This window comes from Salvelinus sp. IW2-2015, linkage group LG17, assembly GCF_002910315.2.
Source record: "Salvelinus sp. IW2-2015 linkage group LG17, ASM291031v2, whole genome shotgun sequence".
Classification (NCBI taxonomy): Eukaryota; Metazoa; Chordata; class Actinopteri; order Salmoniformes; family Salmonidae; genus Salvelinus; species Salvelinus sp. IW2-2015.
The window spans coordinates 31,288,511-31,303,098 of NC_036857.1; the positions used below are offsets into that span (position 1 = coordinate 31,288,511).

A 14,588-nucleotide genomic window follows, 5' to 3' on the forward strand; every position below is an offset into this window, starting at 1 on the left:
GTTTTGTCGCGAGGTGGGGGGGCCCCCAAAAGTCCTGTTTCACTGCATGTACAAGTGGGTAACCTGTATGATTGTAAGGTGTGAAATGGAAATATATTTTCTGCCTATCCTGAGACACCCTCGGAGAGTGGGGTCACGGCCAGGGATCAGCCATTATTGACGGCAACCCTGGAGCAATTAGGGTTAAGTGTCTTGCTCAAGTGCAGATCGACAGATTTTCACCTTGACGGCTTGGGGATTTTAACAAGCAAACTTTCGGTTACTGCCCCAACGCTCTAACCACTAGGCTACCTGCAGCTCCATATAGGGTAGGCTTAACTTCAGTTTAAAGGGTCTTGCTGTAGTGCAGTTGATGGAGGGCACAACAGAGGTACTCTCAAAGCCCTAAACTGGCAGCAAATTTCTATAATGATCACTTTAAATACAAAACCACAAATTACATTGACATTTGGACTATTTTATTGCATCACACCTATCAAACAGTTAGAGAAAGCTAAATGGTAGGCTTACTTACAAATCATTCAAGTATTTACAAGGAAATCCAAATAATGTTTGAATTTAGCAAGGAAAACAAACAATGATTGCTTTTGCTATGTCCATGGCAAGAGATGACAAAAATGTACTTTAAATCGCCAACATAACTTGCTCTACATTACTAACAAACAGATATTCCCTTATTATAGCTTGACATCTAAAAATGTATGTAAAAACTGACATGTCAAAAAGCAGTAGTCCCAGAATGTAATGCGAGTCGTAATTTTGATACTCAGATTTTTTGTAAAGTATACCCTTACCCAACCCACAAACACACAAATCAAAGGGTCAAAAGTCAAAACATGACCAGTATAGGCCTACATAAAGCTTCTACTGCATTTATAAAAAAATAAATAAAAAAAAGAACAGTGTAATTCATTCATTGTGGACCATGTCATCAGTACCAAAGAAGAATATGACAGGCGTTTGCATGAAATCGGATCTCACTTTCAAACAATGGATTTCATTGTAATTCCATTGATTATTTGGTCTTCGTAAATAGATAACGAACCAGCAGCCAACCAGACAGGAAAATAAATAAATAAATACAATTTTAAAACCTAAAAATATTTTAACCCTCAAGCTACCAAAATCTTTTCATACATCGATTACCATCTGGGTTCCTTGTTACCCCAAGAAGAAACTATATTTGAAAAAGCAACAGTCATAGCAAAATATCAACATATTTCTTATTAAAACTTTAGACATGTAATTAATGTAATCTGGGGAAAAAAGAGACCAAAACAGACTTATTTTAGCTAAATTAGAGTTAATTTGCATATTCTGTAAAAACTAAAATATAAACGTTTCTATGACAGGAGGCTATGGCAAAAAGCATGCCCAAAGACACCTCAAAACAAATGGTATAGCATCCAAAATATCACAAGTTGCTTGCACCCTTAGAATATAGGAATTTATGTAACATTTACCGTAGAGAATACACAGCACTGTGTGTTCATTTTAGAGGGTAGTGGGTTTCCGTATTACAGTTTTACCAGGTATTAATACGACCGACAGACTGTTCTGAGCCGTTTTGACTGCAAATTGGCATATATCTAAGGTAAATTTAGATTTTGTACACAGTCATATCTAGTTATAGCCATCCAGGACCTCTATACCAGGCGGTGTCAGAGGAAGGCCCAAACAATAGTCAAAGACTCCAGCAACCCATGCCACAGACTGTTCTCTTTGCTACAGCACGCACGGCAAGCAGTAACAATGCACCAAGTCTGGAACCAAAAGTACCCGGAACATCTTATACCCCCAAGTCATAAGACTGCTACATACCTAATTAAAATGGCTACCCGGACTTTCTGCATTTACCCTTTATTTTTACCAACTCTCTTGCACTGTCTATGCACACACAATGACACTGACCCCCCCCACACACACACACTGCAGCTACCACTACTCTTTATTTTTACTTAGTTATTCACTGTGTATTTATTCCTTGTGTCTATTTAAAAACAAATCTTTAACTGCATTGTTGGAAAAGGACCCGTAAGTGAGCATTTCACTGTTAGTCCACACCTGTTGCCTAAAAAGCATGTGACAAATAAAATGTGACTGATTTGATTTATAACCATAGGCGAGTCCATAAGCTGCTCCATCTCTGCAGGTGATCGGTCTATTTGGTTAAAATCACTCATACAGGTCCCCCTCCACCCTCTGATGATACGTATAACTTAATATTATGTCTCCAGAGAAACCTGGATTCAAATAAATACTTTTTGTGGGATTTGCCCTAGAATAACAACTTTTCAGAGAATACATACCAATACAGCTCTCTATGTAGATGGAGTGTATCGGAGTTCTCTATTGCAGTTCTATCAAGTATTTATACCACTGGCAAACTTTGTACACCGTTGTCAGATTTTTATATGCACAAGGTCATTTTGGTTTTGTAGTACAGTCATACGATACGTGGTAAAGAAAAGTACAATGTTAGGCAAGTAAGTTACATGGGGAGCTGTATCTCTGCAGAGGATCTGTATTGGATCAAAATCACTGATACAGGTCACCCTCCACCCTATGGATAACTTGTATTTGTCTCTAGAGAAACCTAGATTCAAATAAAAAGTCATTTTTTAAATCAAATTACTATAGACAAAATTAAGTGTTTTTGGCTAGGGTCAAAACGATCCCAAAAGGAATTGAATTTCTGAATAGTCCATGGGTTGTTCCACAAAATTAGTACCTTCTGCGTCCTTTTGACATTTTAAGTCAAATTTTTGCGCCAAAAATGAATTTTAAAAGCCTGTTATATTCAATGAAGTGCCCTTTTAATATAGATCACATGCACAATTCAATAAAGCATATTTGTTATATAAAGACTTGCTAATGTGCCAAAATTCAGCATTTTGACATGTCCCTCTGTGCATCATCTGTGACTTCTATAAAAGTTCTCACATGATTGTGTAGCCCTGGTTATTTCGTTGCCTTGACAAAGTAATTTCTGAAAAGTATTTATTTAAATTATTTATTTAGTGATTAATTTTAAGGTAAAAAAAAATAAAAAACTCCCTAATTTTAAGGTGAACGCTGTTATGTGAACTCAATGTTTCAAAAGAAACATTGAACATCTGATAATGAAATTAGTGTAAAAACAGGTGAGATGGTTCTACTCTTTTTGGCCATTTTCTGGTGGGAAACGGAATGGGTCGAGCATAACATGTGAACCCTGTTACCCATAGATAAACAGGCTAGAAATGTTTTAATATTTTTAAAAAATGTTGAAGCTTGCACTCAAATTGCCCCTCCCTGTTGCACACAAGCTTCCATTCCCCCTGTCACAAGGAGAGTTATGGCTGATTTAAGGTTAAATCGTCAACCAGGTCACTTTATTTGGCACTTAATAGGCACTTACTATAGTAATTTTTGATTGAACCTATTGAGAWGCGAAAACACGTTTTTTATTAAGTTGAACATGTGCTTTTTATGACAGAATGTTAAAATGAGGTGAAAACAACAAAAAATCCAACCAAATTACACATCCAAAAAGGCATCGAATTGGTGGAATGACCCCCATATTGATACAGAAACACTAAAACCATGGATTTAGATTTGTTAAGAACAAGTCATTAGAAATTTGAAGATTTTAATAAACCACCTTTGGGCTATGATAAATATACCTATGGGGTCAAAATGACTCCAGTCAGTAGCTTGAGGGTTAAAATGTTGTATTAGTGAAAAGCAAACAATAGGGCTACCGTTTAATTTCAGTCATAAAAAAGGTCAGTGATGAGGCCTTGGGCTAAAGGATTCATTGTTGAGACTAAAAACATGTCATGCTGCAAGTTTTATGAGATAAACAATATATATTGCCAATCTCAAACTCCTTTCGCTCAACCTTTACAACTATACTAATCTCGGATACCCAGAACTAAAATCTTACGTAATTGCGTCAGATACTCTCAAGTTCTGGGGGGGATATGTATGAGAAAAGATACTAGAATGAGGAGCGGAAGCAGAACGTTAGCTCCACCCCCCTTTCTCTGCAAGTTTCTTTTAAGTCAGAGGGACAAATGTCATCTCCCCACCCTTCTGAAATTCAAAAGACACACACCCTGCTAAATTGTGATTTGTTCAAATAATCCGTGACGGAAAAACCTGCAAACAGGTGTTGCTTGTTAGTCATTGCATCCCACATTGTTGACAGAAAATGTCATATTGGTCACATAACCAGCCATTTTCTAAAACAAACTGTTCGATCACATTCAGTTCTGTGAATTGTTGTGTTTGGTTACTAGCTCCGGCTGCTCACAAAATACACCTTTTTGAGAGCACCTTCTAGTCTGCCATTGAAAGATAATGTGTAGTGAAGTCTCGCACACTGCTAAGAGAAGGAACATTCTGCAGATTGAACATTAACTAGCTGAGATTTCTCTGCTAGTTATAGGGAACCATAGAATTACCATCAGAAATGCACTAAAATTACTTGTACATCATACACGATTTTGGAAGGGAACATTCAAATCATAGAGAATGTCAAAGCTGGGTGACCATAAAAGTCAGCACATGGAGTACCTAACATTTTCACAATGTATTGAAAGCAGTCTGTTCTTTAGTGTCCAACTACATGAAGCAGAAAAACTTTGTGGATCGACAAAAACATTGATGGGGAGTGAAAAGGATGAGTGAAGACAATACTACCGCACACATTGTCTGCAAAGGATAGTTATACCAGTAAAGTAAGACTTTGAAAATGTGATTCAGGGAAACAGAAGGCATTAGCAAGTCAATGACAATAGCATCAATGCAATAAGTGCTATTCAATGAACTTTATCCATCCATTTCATCCCAGTAAGACGTTGTTTGTGTTGCAGAAACTCTGCAGCAGTCCAGAGAGTTCAACAGGGCTTTGCTCATTTACTCAGGATAATGTCTATGTATGTACACACTGAGTAGCAGTGGGTAAATGTAGTCAGGTCGCTATGGAAATCTCCTGTGCAGCTTGTCAGGAGAATCTACGCACAGTAACTCTACACAGATATGGCAAAAAGAGAAGGGCACCACTGAGTGCCCCTCAACCTTCTTTACTTCCTTCAGTCTGCCAAAAAGAGAGGGAAATCACACCCTGTATGCACAAGGTCTTTTTCCTTTTCACACATTCTTTTCCTTTCGGACTACTCCTCTCAGCAGGTGTCTTTTCCTCAGGGTCTCGGCCTGTCCCGTCTCAGGGCCACTCTGTTATCATAGGTCAGTGACTTTATTTTCCACGGCAGCCGCAATCTGCTGGAGCCTGTAGCCCAGCTGCATCTTCTGAGCTGTAGGGTCCTCCTCTAGAGCAGTGATGATCTGGGAGGAGACAATACCAATAACAGGTTAAGTTCATCAACTAGCTTAACATCAAATAGAAATTACAAGTATGGGCCTCAAAAACCAATGGATAGAAATGTTGGACTCACCTGATCATAGTACTTGTTGATGTACTTGTACAGCTCATGCAGGGCTACAAGGTAGTTCACCTCACCAGCATAATTCTGTAAAAAAAGGTGGAAATACTAAAACTTTGGTTCATAACTTCTAAGTGCTTAACCAAAGATTAAACGGAAAAGGCCTACAGCAGAAAATGTCAAAACATGCACCACAGTGTTTAATTTTTTTWATGTAACACACTCGAGACAGTTCTGCAAGAGCAGAATTCATTTCCTGGTCACTGGCAGAAATGGTCTGCCTGATGTCAGCATAGTATCTGAAAAGAGAGAAGGAAAGAGAGATGGAATGGAAATCTGAGATTTGTGCACCCGTCATAAAATCCATATGCTATACACTCATACACCACTCATCCATAAAGCGAAGCCGGTTCAGAAGTGAAACCCAGGTATATGCATCAGCTAAGATTGGCAAGTTGATGTTTATTGGGATTAATCTTGTCCTGGAGGCAGATCTGAGTGATTTCCGCTAGATGGAGCCAGCTATATTGTAATAATTCATGAAAACAAAAAATGTGCTTAATTTAAAGGTTAGGCATTAGGGTTAGCAGTGGGGTTAGGTTTAAAATCAGATTTTATGACTTTGTGGCTGTGTCAGCTAATGACCACTGCAGAGTTGCCTCCAGAACAAGATTCATGACGAAAAATGCTAACCTATCTGAGATTGGTGCAGATCAGATGCTAACACTTAATATGGCGGTCTATTTAAACTGACCAGGTTCCGCTCACACATCCTCTGCCACTTTATGCTACTGCTAGTATGTGTTTGCTTGTTCTTGCTAACCACCACCACCCCAGCCTCCACCTGTTTGGTTCCATTTTCCTTCCTGCAGGGGGAGATGTATAGAATACTGTGTTCACTGCCTGTAGTTATTTTATTATACAGMAAGTCCATAAATATTTTGACACTGACCAAGTTATCATTTTGGCTCTGTACGCCACCACAATGGACTTGAAGGGAAACAACGAGCTGAAAGCGCAGACTTTCAGCTTTAATATGAGGGTATTTATTTCCAAAATCGGGTGAACAGTGTAGGAATTACACTACTTTTTATGTGGTCCCCCCAATTTTAGGGTCTCAAAACTAATTGGACAAACTAACAATCATAAATTAAATTGTGAGTTTTAATACTTGGTTGTAAATCTTTCAGTCAATGACTGCCTGAAGTTTGGAACCCATAGACATCACCAGATGCTGGGTTTCTTCCCTGGTGATGCTCTGCCAGGCCTTTACTGCAGCGGTCTTCAGTTCCTGCTTGTTCTTGGGGCGTTTTGCCTTCAGCAAGTGAAATGCATGTTCAATTGGATTCTGGTCACGTGATTTACTTGGCCATTGCAGAACATTCCACTTCTTGGACTATATAAAAGTATTGGGTTGCTTTCGCAGTATGGTTCGGGTCGTTGTCCATCTGCACTGTGATGCGCCGTCCAATGAGTTTTGAAGCATTTGGCTGAATCTGAGCAGATAATATAGCCCCAAACACTTAATTAATCCTGCTGCTTTTGTCAGCAGTCACATCATCAATAAATACAAGGGAAGCAGTTCCATTGGCAGCCATGCATTCCCACGCCATAACACTACCTCCACCATGCTTCACAGATGAGGTGGTACGTTTCGGATCATGAGCATTTCCTTCGTTTCTCCATACTCTTCTCTTCATTCTGGTACAAGTTGATCTTTGTCTCATCTGTCCATAGGATGTTGTTCCAGAACTGTACAGGCTTTTTTAGATGTTGTTTGGCAAACTCTAATCTGGTCTTCCTGTTTTTGAGGCTTACCAATGGTTTACATCTTGTGGTAAACCGTCTGTATTTACTCTGGTGAAGTCTTCTCTTGAATGTTGACTTTGACACAGATACGCTTACCTCCTGGAGGGTGTTCTTGATCTGGCCAACTGTTGTGAATGGGTTTTTCTTCACCAGGGAAAGAATTCTTCTGTCATCCACCACAGTTGTTTTCAGTGGTCTTCCGGGCCTTTTGGTGTTTCTGAGCTCACCAGTGGGTTCTTTCTTGTTAAGAATGTACCAAATGGTTGATTTGGCCACACCTAATGTTTTTGCTCTCTGATGGGTTTGTTTTGATTCTTCAGCTTAATGATGGCTTGCTTCACTGGCAGTGACAGCTCTTTGGACTTCATATTGAGGGTTAACAGCAACAGATTCCAAATGTAAATGCCACACTTGAAAATCAACTCTAGAACTTTTATCTGCTTACTTGTAAATTAACTAATGAGGGAATAACAGAAGACATGGAATAGCCGATCAGCCAATTGTCCAATTACTTTTGGTCCCTTAAAAACGGGGGGACCATATATAAAAAGTTCTGTAATTCCTACACCGTTCACCCAATTTGGATGTAAATACCCTCAAATTACAGCTCAAAGTCTGCACTTTCAGCTCATATTCATTATTTAATTTCAAATCCAATATGCTCTGGTAGACAGCTAAAATAATAACTTGGTCAATGTCCAAATATTTATGGACCTGACTGTATATTGAAGCTTTGCTCTGGAATAGAGCTACCCTGAAGGAGCAGAGCCAATCCCCAATACCTAATGTATTGTTAATCTTTTCTAATAAATGGTTAAACGAATCCATTACATGCTAATGACTAGTCGTGGCCAAAAGTTTTGAGAATGACACAAATATACATTTTCACAAAGTCTGCTGCCTCAGTTTGTGTGATGGCAATTTGCATATACTCCAGAATGTTATGAAAAGTGATCAGATGAATTGCAAAGTCCCTATTTGCCCTGCAAATGAACTGAATCCCCCCCAAAACATTTCCACTGCATTTCAGCCCTGCCACAAAAGGACCAGCTGATATCATGTCAGTGATTCTCTCATTAACACAGGTGTGAGTGTTGACGAGGACAAGGCTGGAAATCACTCTGTCATGCTGATTGAGTTTGAATAACAGACTGGAAGCTTCAAAAGGAGGGTAGTGCTTGGAATCATTGTTCTTCCTCTGTCAACCATGGTTACCTGCAAGGAAACACGTGCCATCATCATTGCTTTGCATAAAAAGGGCTTCCCAGGCAAGGATATTGCTGCCAGTAAGATTGCACCTAAATCAACCATTTATCGGATCATCAAGAACTTCAAGGATAGCTGTTCAATTGTTGTGAAGGAGGCTTCAGGGCGCCCAAGAAAGTCCAGCAAGCGCCAGGACCGTCTCCTAAAGTCGATTCAGCTGCAGGATCGGGGCACCACCAGTACAGAGCTTGCTCAGGAATGGCAGCAGGCAGGTGTGAGTGCATCTGCACGCACAGTGAGGCAAAGACTTTTGGAGGATGGCCTGGTGTCAAGAAGGGCAGCAAAGAAGCCACTTCTCTCCAGGAAAAACATCAGGGACAGACTGATATTCTGCAAAAGGTACAGAGATTGGACTGCTGAGGACTGGGGTAAAGTCATTTTCTCTGATGAATCCCCTTTCCGATTGTTTGGGGAATCTGGAAAAAAGCTTGTCCGGAGAAGACAAGGTGAGCTCTACCATCAGAGTCCTGTGTCATGCCAACAGTAAAGCATCCTGAGACCATTCATGTGTGGGGTTGCTTCTCAGCCAAGGGAGTAGCTCACTCACAAGTTTTCCTAAGAACACAGCCATGAATAAAGAATGGTACCAACATATCCTCCGAGAGCAACTTCTTCCAACCATCCAGGAACAGTTTGGTGACGAACAATGCCTTTTCCAGCATGATGGAGCACCTTGCCATAAGGCAAAAGTGATAACTAAGTGGCTCGGGGAACAAAACATTGATATTTTGGGTCCATGGCCAGGAAACTCCCCAGACCTTAATCCCATTGAGAACTTGTGCTCAATCCTCAAAAGGCGGGTAGACAAACAAAAACCCACAAATTCTGACAAACTGCAAGCATTGATTATGCAAGAATGGGCTGCCATCAGTCGGGATGTGGCCCAGAAGAAGTTAATTGACAGCATGCCAGGGCGGATTGCAGAGGCCTTGAAAAAGAAGGGTCAACACTGCAAATATTGACTCTTTGCATCAACTTCATGTAATTGTCAATAAAAGCCTTTGACACTTATGAAATGCTTGTAATTATACTTCAGTATTCCATAGTAACGTCTGACAAAAATATCTAAAAACACTGAAGCAGCAAACTTTGTGGAAATTAATATTTGTGTCATTCTCAAAACCTTTGGCCAAGACTGTTCAGTAGAATTCGTATGACTGAGTTTCCTCAACCATAGTGTATAGCTACAGCAATGGTGTGTGCAGCGTGCTGCCAGACAGACTCTCCATAGAAGAAGCCCTGCAGGCTCAGTGTGGCCGCTGCATGGCACTGATACAGTGGCGGTGCCCTCTCTGCTCTGCCAATCAGGAGGGCAAGAGCCTGGTGTATTCTCACCTCTCTACCATCTGCTTGTACCGTGGGATATCTCTGGCATAGAGCAACTTGTTGATAGGAGAGTCCTAGAGGGGGGAAAACATTTACATGTTATACTCAAAACACAGTATGGTTACACGAATGTTGAGAACTTGCATGCTCTCATTCTCCATCTAGTATTCTTTCTTTCAAAACCCCTGGCATCTCTACTCTCCCTTAATTTCTGCTAGACCTTCCGTACCCCCTTAGCATCATCTGTAATGTCTCCTCTCCCTGTGTTTGGCTCACCCTGCCCAGCTTGTGCTCTGCGATGGTACATGAGTCCATGAAGGTCTGGGCTATGACAGACAGCACAGCATCCACATGGTCTGATGCCTGAACATCAAAGATGAACTGGGGGTTCTTCAAGATGTTGATCCAGAACCTCAGGGGTAAACTGGTGGGAAAACAAATCAACAAACAAGTCGCACCATATAAAATGCAGAAATAACTTAAGTCTATTCAATGACAAAGCCATGGGCCCAGATTCCCAAAACACTACACAAAAAATGTAAAACATTTTTAAAAAATAAACACGGCTACATTGGATTTATTTATTTTTAATTTCTTAAATTTTTCGTTGTTGTACTTTTTACCCCTTTTTCTCCCGAATTTCGTGATATCCAAATTGGTAGTTGCAGTCTTGTCCCATCGCTGCAACTCCAGTAAGAATTCGGGAGAGGCGAAGGTCGAGAGCCATGCGTCCTCCGAAACATGACCCTGCAAAGCTGCACTGCTTCTTGACACTGCTAGCTTAACCCGGAAGCCAACCGCACCAATGTGTCGGAGGGAACAACGTACAACTGGCAACCGAAGTCAGCATGCATGCACCCGGCCCGCCAATAGGAGTCGCTAGGGCGCGATGGGAAAGGACATCCCGGCTGGCCAAACCCTCCCCTAACCCAGATGATGCTGGGCCAATTCGGTCTGTAGTGACGCCTCTAGCACTGCAATGCCATGCCTCAGACCGCTGCGCCAACTCGGGAGGCCCCAATGTAGCCATTTTTATTTCAATATCAAATCATTTCTGGGTAACTATTAAGTACCTTACTGTGATTTTTCTTGCAAGAACTTTGCTAGGACTGTCTGGGAATGGTCTGAGTGGAGAGGGGGAAAACTGATTAATAGCTGTTATTGGCAGAGAGGTTTGGAACTCTTTCTTATTGGTCTATTAGCTAATTTACCGTATACTAAAAGGGCATTATCATAATTTGCACAATTTTACAGTATTATTCCAACCTCAGTGTTGACTGCACTGGGCCTTTGAGAAAAAATAAGTTCACAAGATAGTTCGTAAGTACAATTCCTCAACAATTGACCCTTCGCTAAGCTCCGTTGGTTACTGTTTCAACCTCAGACAACATTTTCCCGGGAAGCCCAATTCCCCATTCAACCACTGGCGAAATCTGCACACAAATGATCTCAAACTGCATTTCTAATACACAATGAAATTAAACACAGACTACCCCATGCTAATCAGGAAACTGTTTAGTATGTTGTGGTAGACTCATTACAATTGCTTCACGGGGTCTGGCAAAAGTATGTTTGTAGTGTAGTTAGCCACTGACTGTCTCTGAATTCACTGTCAGCATGCAGTCAACGCTATAACCACGTTTGGAGTTAACTACAGTGGTTGCTCAATTAAAAGTTTTGAGCTTATGCCGCGACAATTTGTGGTAGATGGTGACAGATGGTGGTAAATTGCGTCATTCTGTCATTGCACCACACTATCACAAGGGGAGTTTATCTATGAAATGTACTAGTTTATTTAGGCAATTTAATCCATTTAGGCTTAGCCTATTTAGCGCACTTTCAACACGCACTTTCAACTCCCTCCAAAGATTTTCTATGGGGTTGAGATCTGGAGACTGGCTTAGGGCCACTCCAGGACCTTGAAATGCTTCTTACGAAGCCACTCCTTCGTTGCCCGGGCGGTGTGTTTGGGATCATTGTCATGCTGAAAGACCCAGCCATGTTTCATCTTCAATGCCCTTGCTGATGGAAAATCTCACGATACATGGCCCCATTCATTCTTTCCTTTACACGGATCAGTCGTCCTGGTCCCTTTGCAGAAAAACTGCCCCAAAGCATGATGTTTCCACCCCCATCCTTCACAGTAGGTATGGTGTTCTTTGGATGCAACTCAGCATTCTTTGTCCTCCAAACACGACGAGTTGAGTTTTTACAAAAAAAGTTATATTTTGGTTTCATCTGACCATATGACATTCTCTCAATCTTCTTCTGGATCATCCAAATGCCTCTTAGCAAACTTCAGACGGGCCTGGACATGTACTGGCTTAAGCAGGGGGACACGTCTGGCACTGCAGGATTTGAGTCCCTGCGGCGTAGTGTGTTACTGATGGTAGGCTTTGTTACTTTGGTCCCAGCTCTCTGCAGGTCATTCACTAGATCCCCCCGTGTGGTTCTGGGATTTTTGCTCACCGTTCTTGTGATCATTTTGACCCCACGGGGTGAGACTTTGCGTGGAGCCCAGATAGAGGGAGAGTATCAGTGGTCTTGTATGTCTTCCATTTCCCAATAATTGCTCCCACAGTTGATTTCTTCAAACCAAGCTGCTTACCTATTGCAGATTCAGTCTTCCCAGCCTGCTGCAGGTCTATAATTTTGTTTCTGGTGTCCTTTGACAGCTCTTTGGTCTTGCCATAGTGGAGTTTGGAGTGTGACTGTTTGAGGTTGTGGACAGGTGTCTTTTATACTGATAACAAGTTTAAACAGGTGCCATTAATACAGGTAACGAGTGGAGGACAGAGGAGCCTCTTAAAGAGAAGTTACCAGGTCTGTGAGAGCCAGAAATCTTGCTTGTTTGTAGGTGACCAAATACTTATTTTCCACCATAATTTGCAAATAAATTCATAAAAAATCCTACAATGTGATTTTCTGGATTTTTTCCCCCTCATTTTGTCTGTCATAGTTGAAGTGTACCTATGATGAACATTACAGGTCTCTCTCATCTTTTTAAGTGGGAGAACTTGCACAATTGGTGGCTGACTAAATACTTTTTTGCCCCACTGTATATTAGGCTATCAATGAGTATAGCTAAGCCATCCGTCATAGTGCCAGTAAATTGAAGTTGAACATCGCCAAATGCATCAGTTTAATTAGGCCTAAATGTGCAACAAAAAGTATTGCCTATAGCTTATTTAATTAAACCCTGGCTGGCTGTTGATGTCCTAGGTCAGGGCTCTCCAACCCTGTTCCCGGAGAGCTACTTTGCTGTAGGTTTTCACTCCAACCCAGTTGTAACTAACCTGATTCAGTTTATCATCAACCAGATAATTATTGAATTGGATGCGCTAGATTAGGGTTGGAGTGTAAACCTACAGGATGGTAGCTCTCCACAAACAGGGTTGGAGAGCCCTGTCCTAGGCAATCGATCACAAAGCAGCATCACCYCTAAACTTTTTGGAAATGCCAAGTTCACTTTCTCATCCATAAACAGTCAYGTGCAAATACTGTTTAAAAGCAGCTCAAATCATCAGGATATGGGGTATTGTTATTAGGAAGGACGTCTACCATATTCAAACAAATTGAGCAATGACCAGACTTAAAAMAACATATATTTCATGTCTCTGCAGGCTATGGGCTCTCCAACCGTGTTCCAGGGGTCTTGGGCCTATAGGTTACGTTTTTTTATTCTAAAATTGATTTAAAAAATTAACATTTCTCATTCTCCACATAACACCCCATATTGACAGAGCGAAAACAGGTTTTTAGACATTTTTGCACATTTATTAAAAACAGAACAAAGAATTCAGAACTTTTGCTATGAGACTCGAAATTGAACTCAGGTGTATCCTGTTTCCATTGATCATCCTTGAGATGTGTCTACAACTTGATATGAGTCCACCTGTGCTGAATCCAATAGATTTGACATGATTTGGAAAAGCACACACCTGTCTATATAAGGTTCCACAGTTGACAGTGCATGTCAGAGCAAAGAACCAAGCCATGATGTCGAAGGAATTGTCTGTAGAGCCCCGAGACAGGATTGTGTCGAGGCGCAGATCTGGGGAAGGGTACCAAAAAATGTCTGCAGCATTGAGGTTCCCCAAGAACACAGTGGCCTCCATTCTTAAATGGAAGAAGTTTGGAACCGCCAAGACTCCTAGAGCTGAACTGAGRAATCAGGGGAGAAGGGCCTTGGTCAGGGAGGTGACCAAGAACCCAATCGTGACAGAGCTCTAGAGTTCCTCTGTGAAGTCCTCTGAAGATGGGATAACCTTCCAGAAGGACAACCATCTCTGCAGCGCTCCCCCAATCAGGCCTTCATGGTAGAATGGCCAGGTGGAAGCCACTCCTCAGTAAAAGGCACATGACAGCCCGCTTAGAGTTTGCCAAAAGGCACCTAAGGACTCTGACCATGAGAAACAACATTCTCTGGTCTGATGAAACCAAGATTGAACTCTTTGGCCTGAATGCCAAGCGACACGTCTGGAGGAAACCTGGCACCATCCTTACGGTGAAGCATGGTGGTGGCAACATCATGCTGTGGGGATGTTTTTCAGTGGCAGGGACTGGGAGACTGGTCTGGATCGAGGGAAAGATGAACGGAGCGAAGTACAGAGAGAATCTCAAAGAAAACCTGCTCCAGAACGCTCCGGACCTCAGACTGGGGCGAAGGTTCACCTTCCAACAGGACGACGACCCTAAGCACACAACCAAGACAARGCAGGAGTGGCTTCGGGACAAGTCTCTGAATGTCCTTGAGTG

At 41.5% G+C, this 14,588-nt stretch overlaps 1 protein-coding gene across 3 annotated transcripts in view; it reads right to left on the reverse strand.

Annotated features, from left to right (window-relative positions):
• Nucleotides 1-441: 441 nt before the first annotated feature.
• LOC111976759 (plexin-B1-like) overlaps nucleotides 442-14,588 on the reverse strand; it is a 61,076-nt gene continuing 46,929 nt past the window's right edge. For 2 of the 3 annotated variants that reach the window (XM_024005857.2, XM_070448097.1), the window contains 5 exons: nucleotides 10,107-10,254; nucleotides 9,840-9,904; nucleotides 5,653-5,728; nucleotides 5,442-5,516; nucleotides 442-5,331 (listed from right to left, as the gene is read on the reverse strand). In XM_024005857.2, coding sequence (XP_023861625.1) covers nucleotides 5,227-5,331; nucleotides 5,442-5,516; nucleotides 5,653-5,728; nucleotides 9,840-9,904; nucleotides 10,107-10,254 — 469 coding nt within the window. In that variant the 3' untranslated portion in view covers nucleotides 442-5,226. Of the gene's footprint in view, nucleotides 5,332-5,441; nucleotides 5,517-5,652; nucleotides 5,729-9,839; nucleotides 9,905-10,106; nucleotides 10,255-14,588 lie in introns of those variants that run through there. The other variant, XM_070448098.1, reaches the window with a different exon arrangement.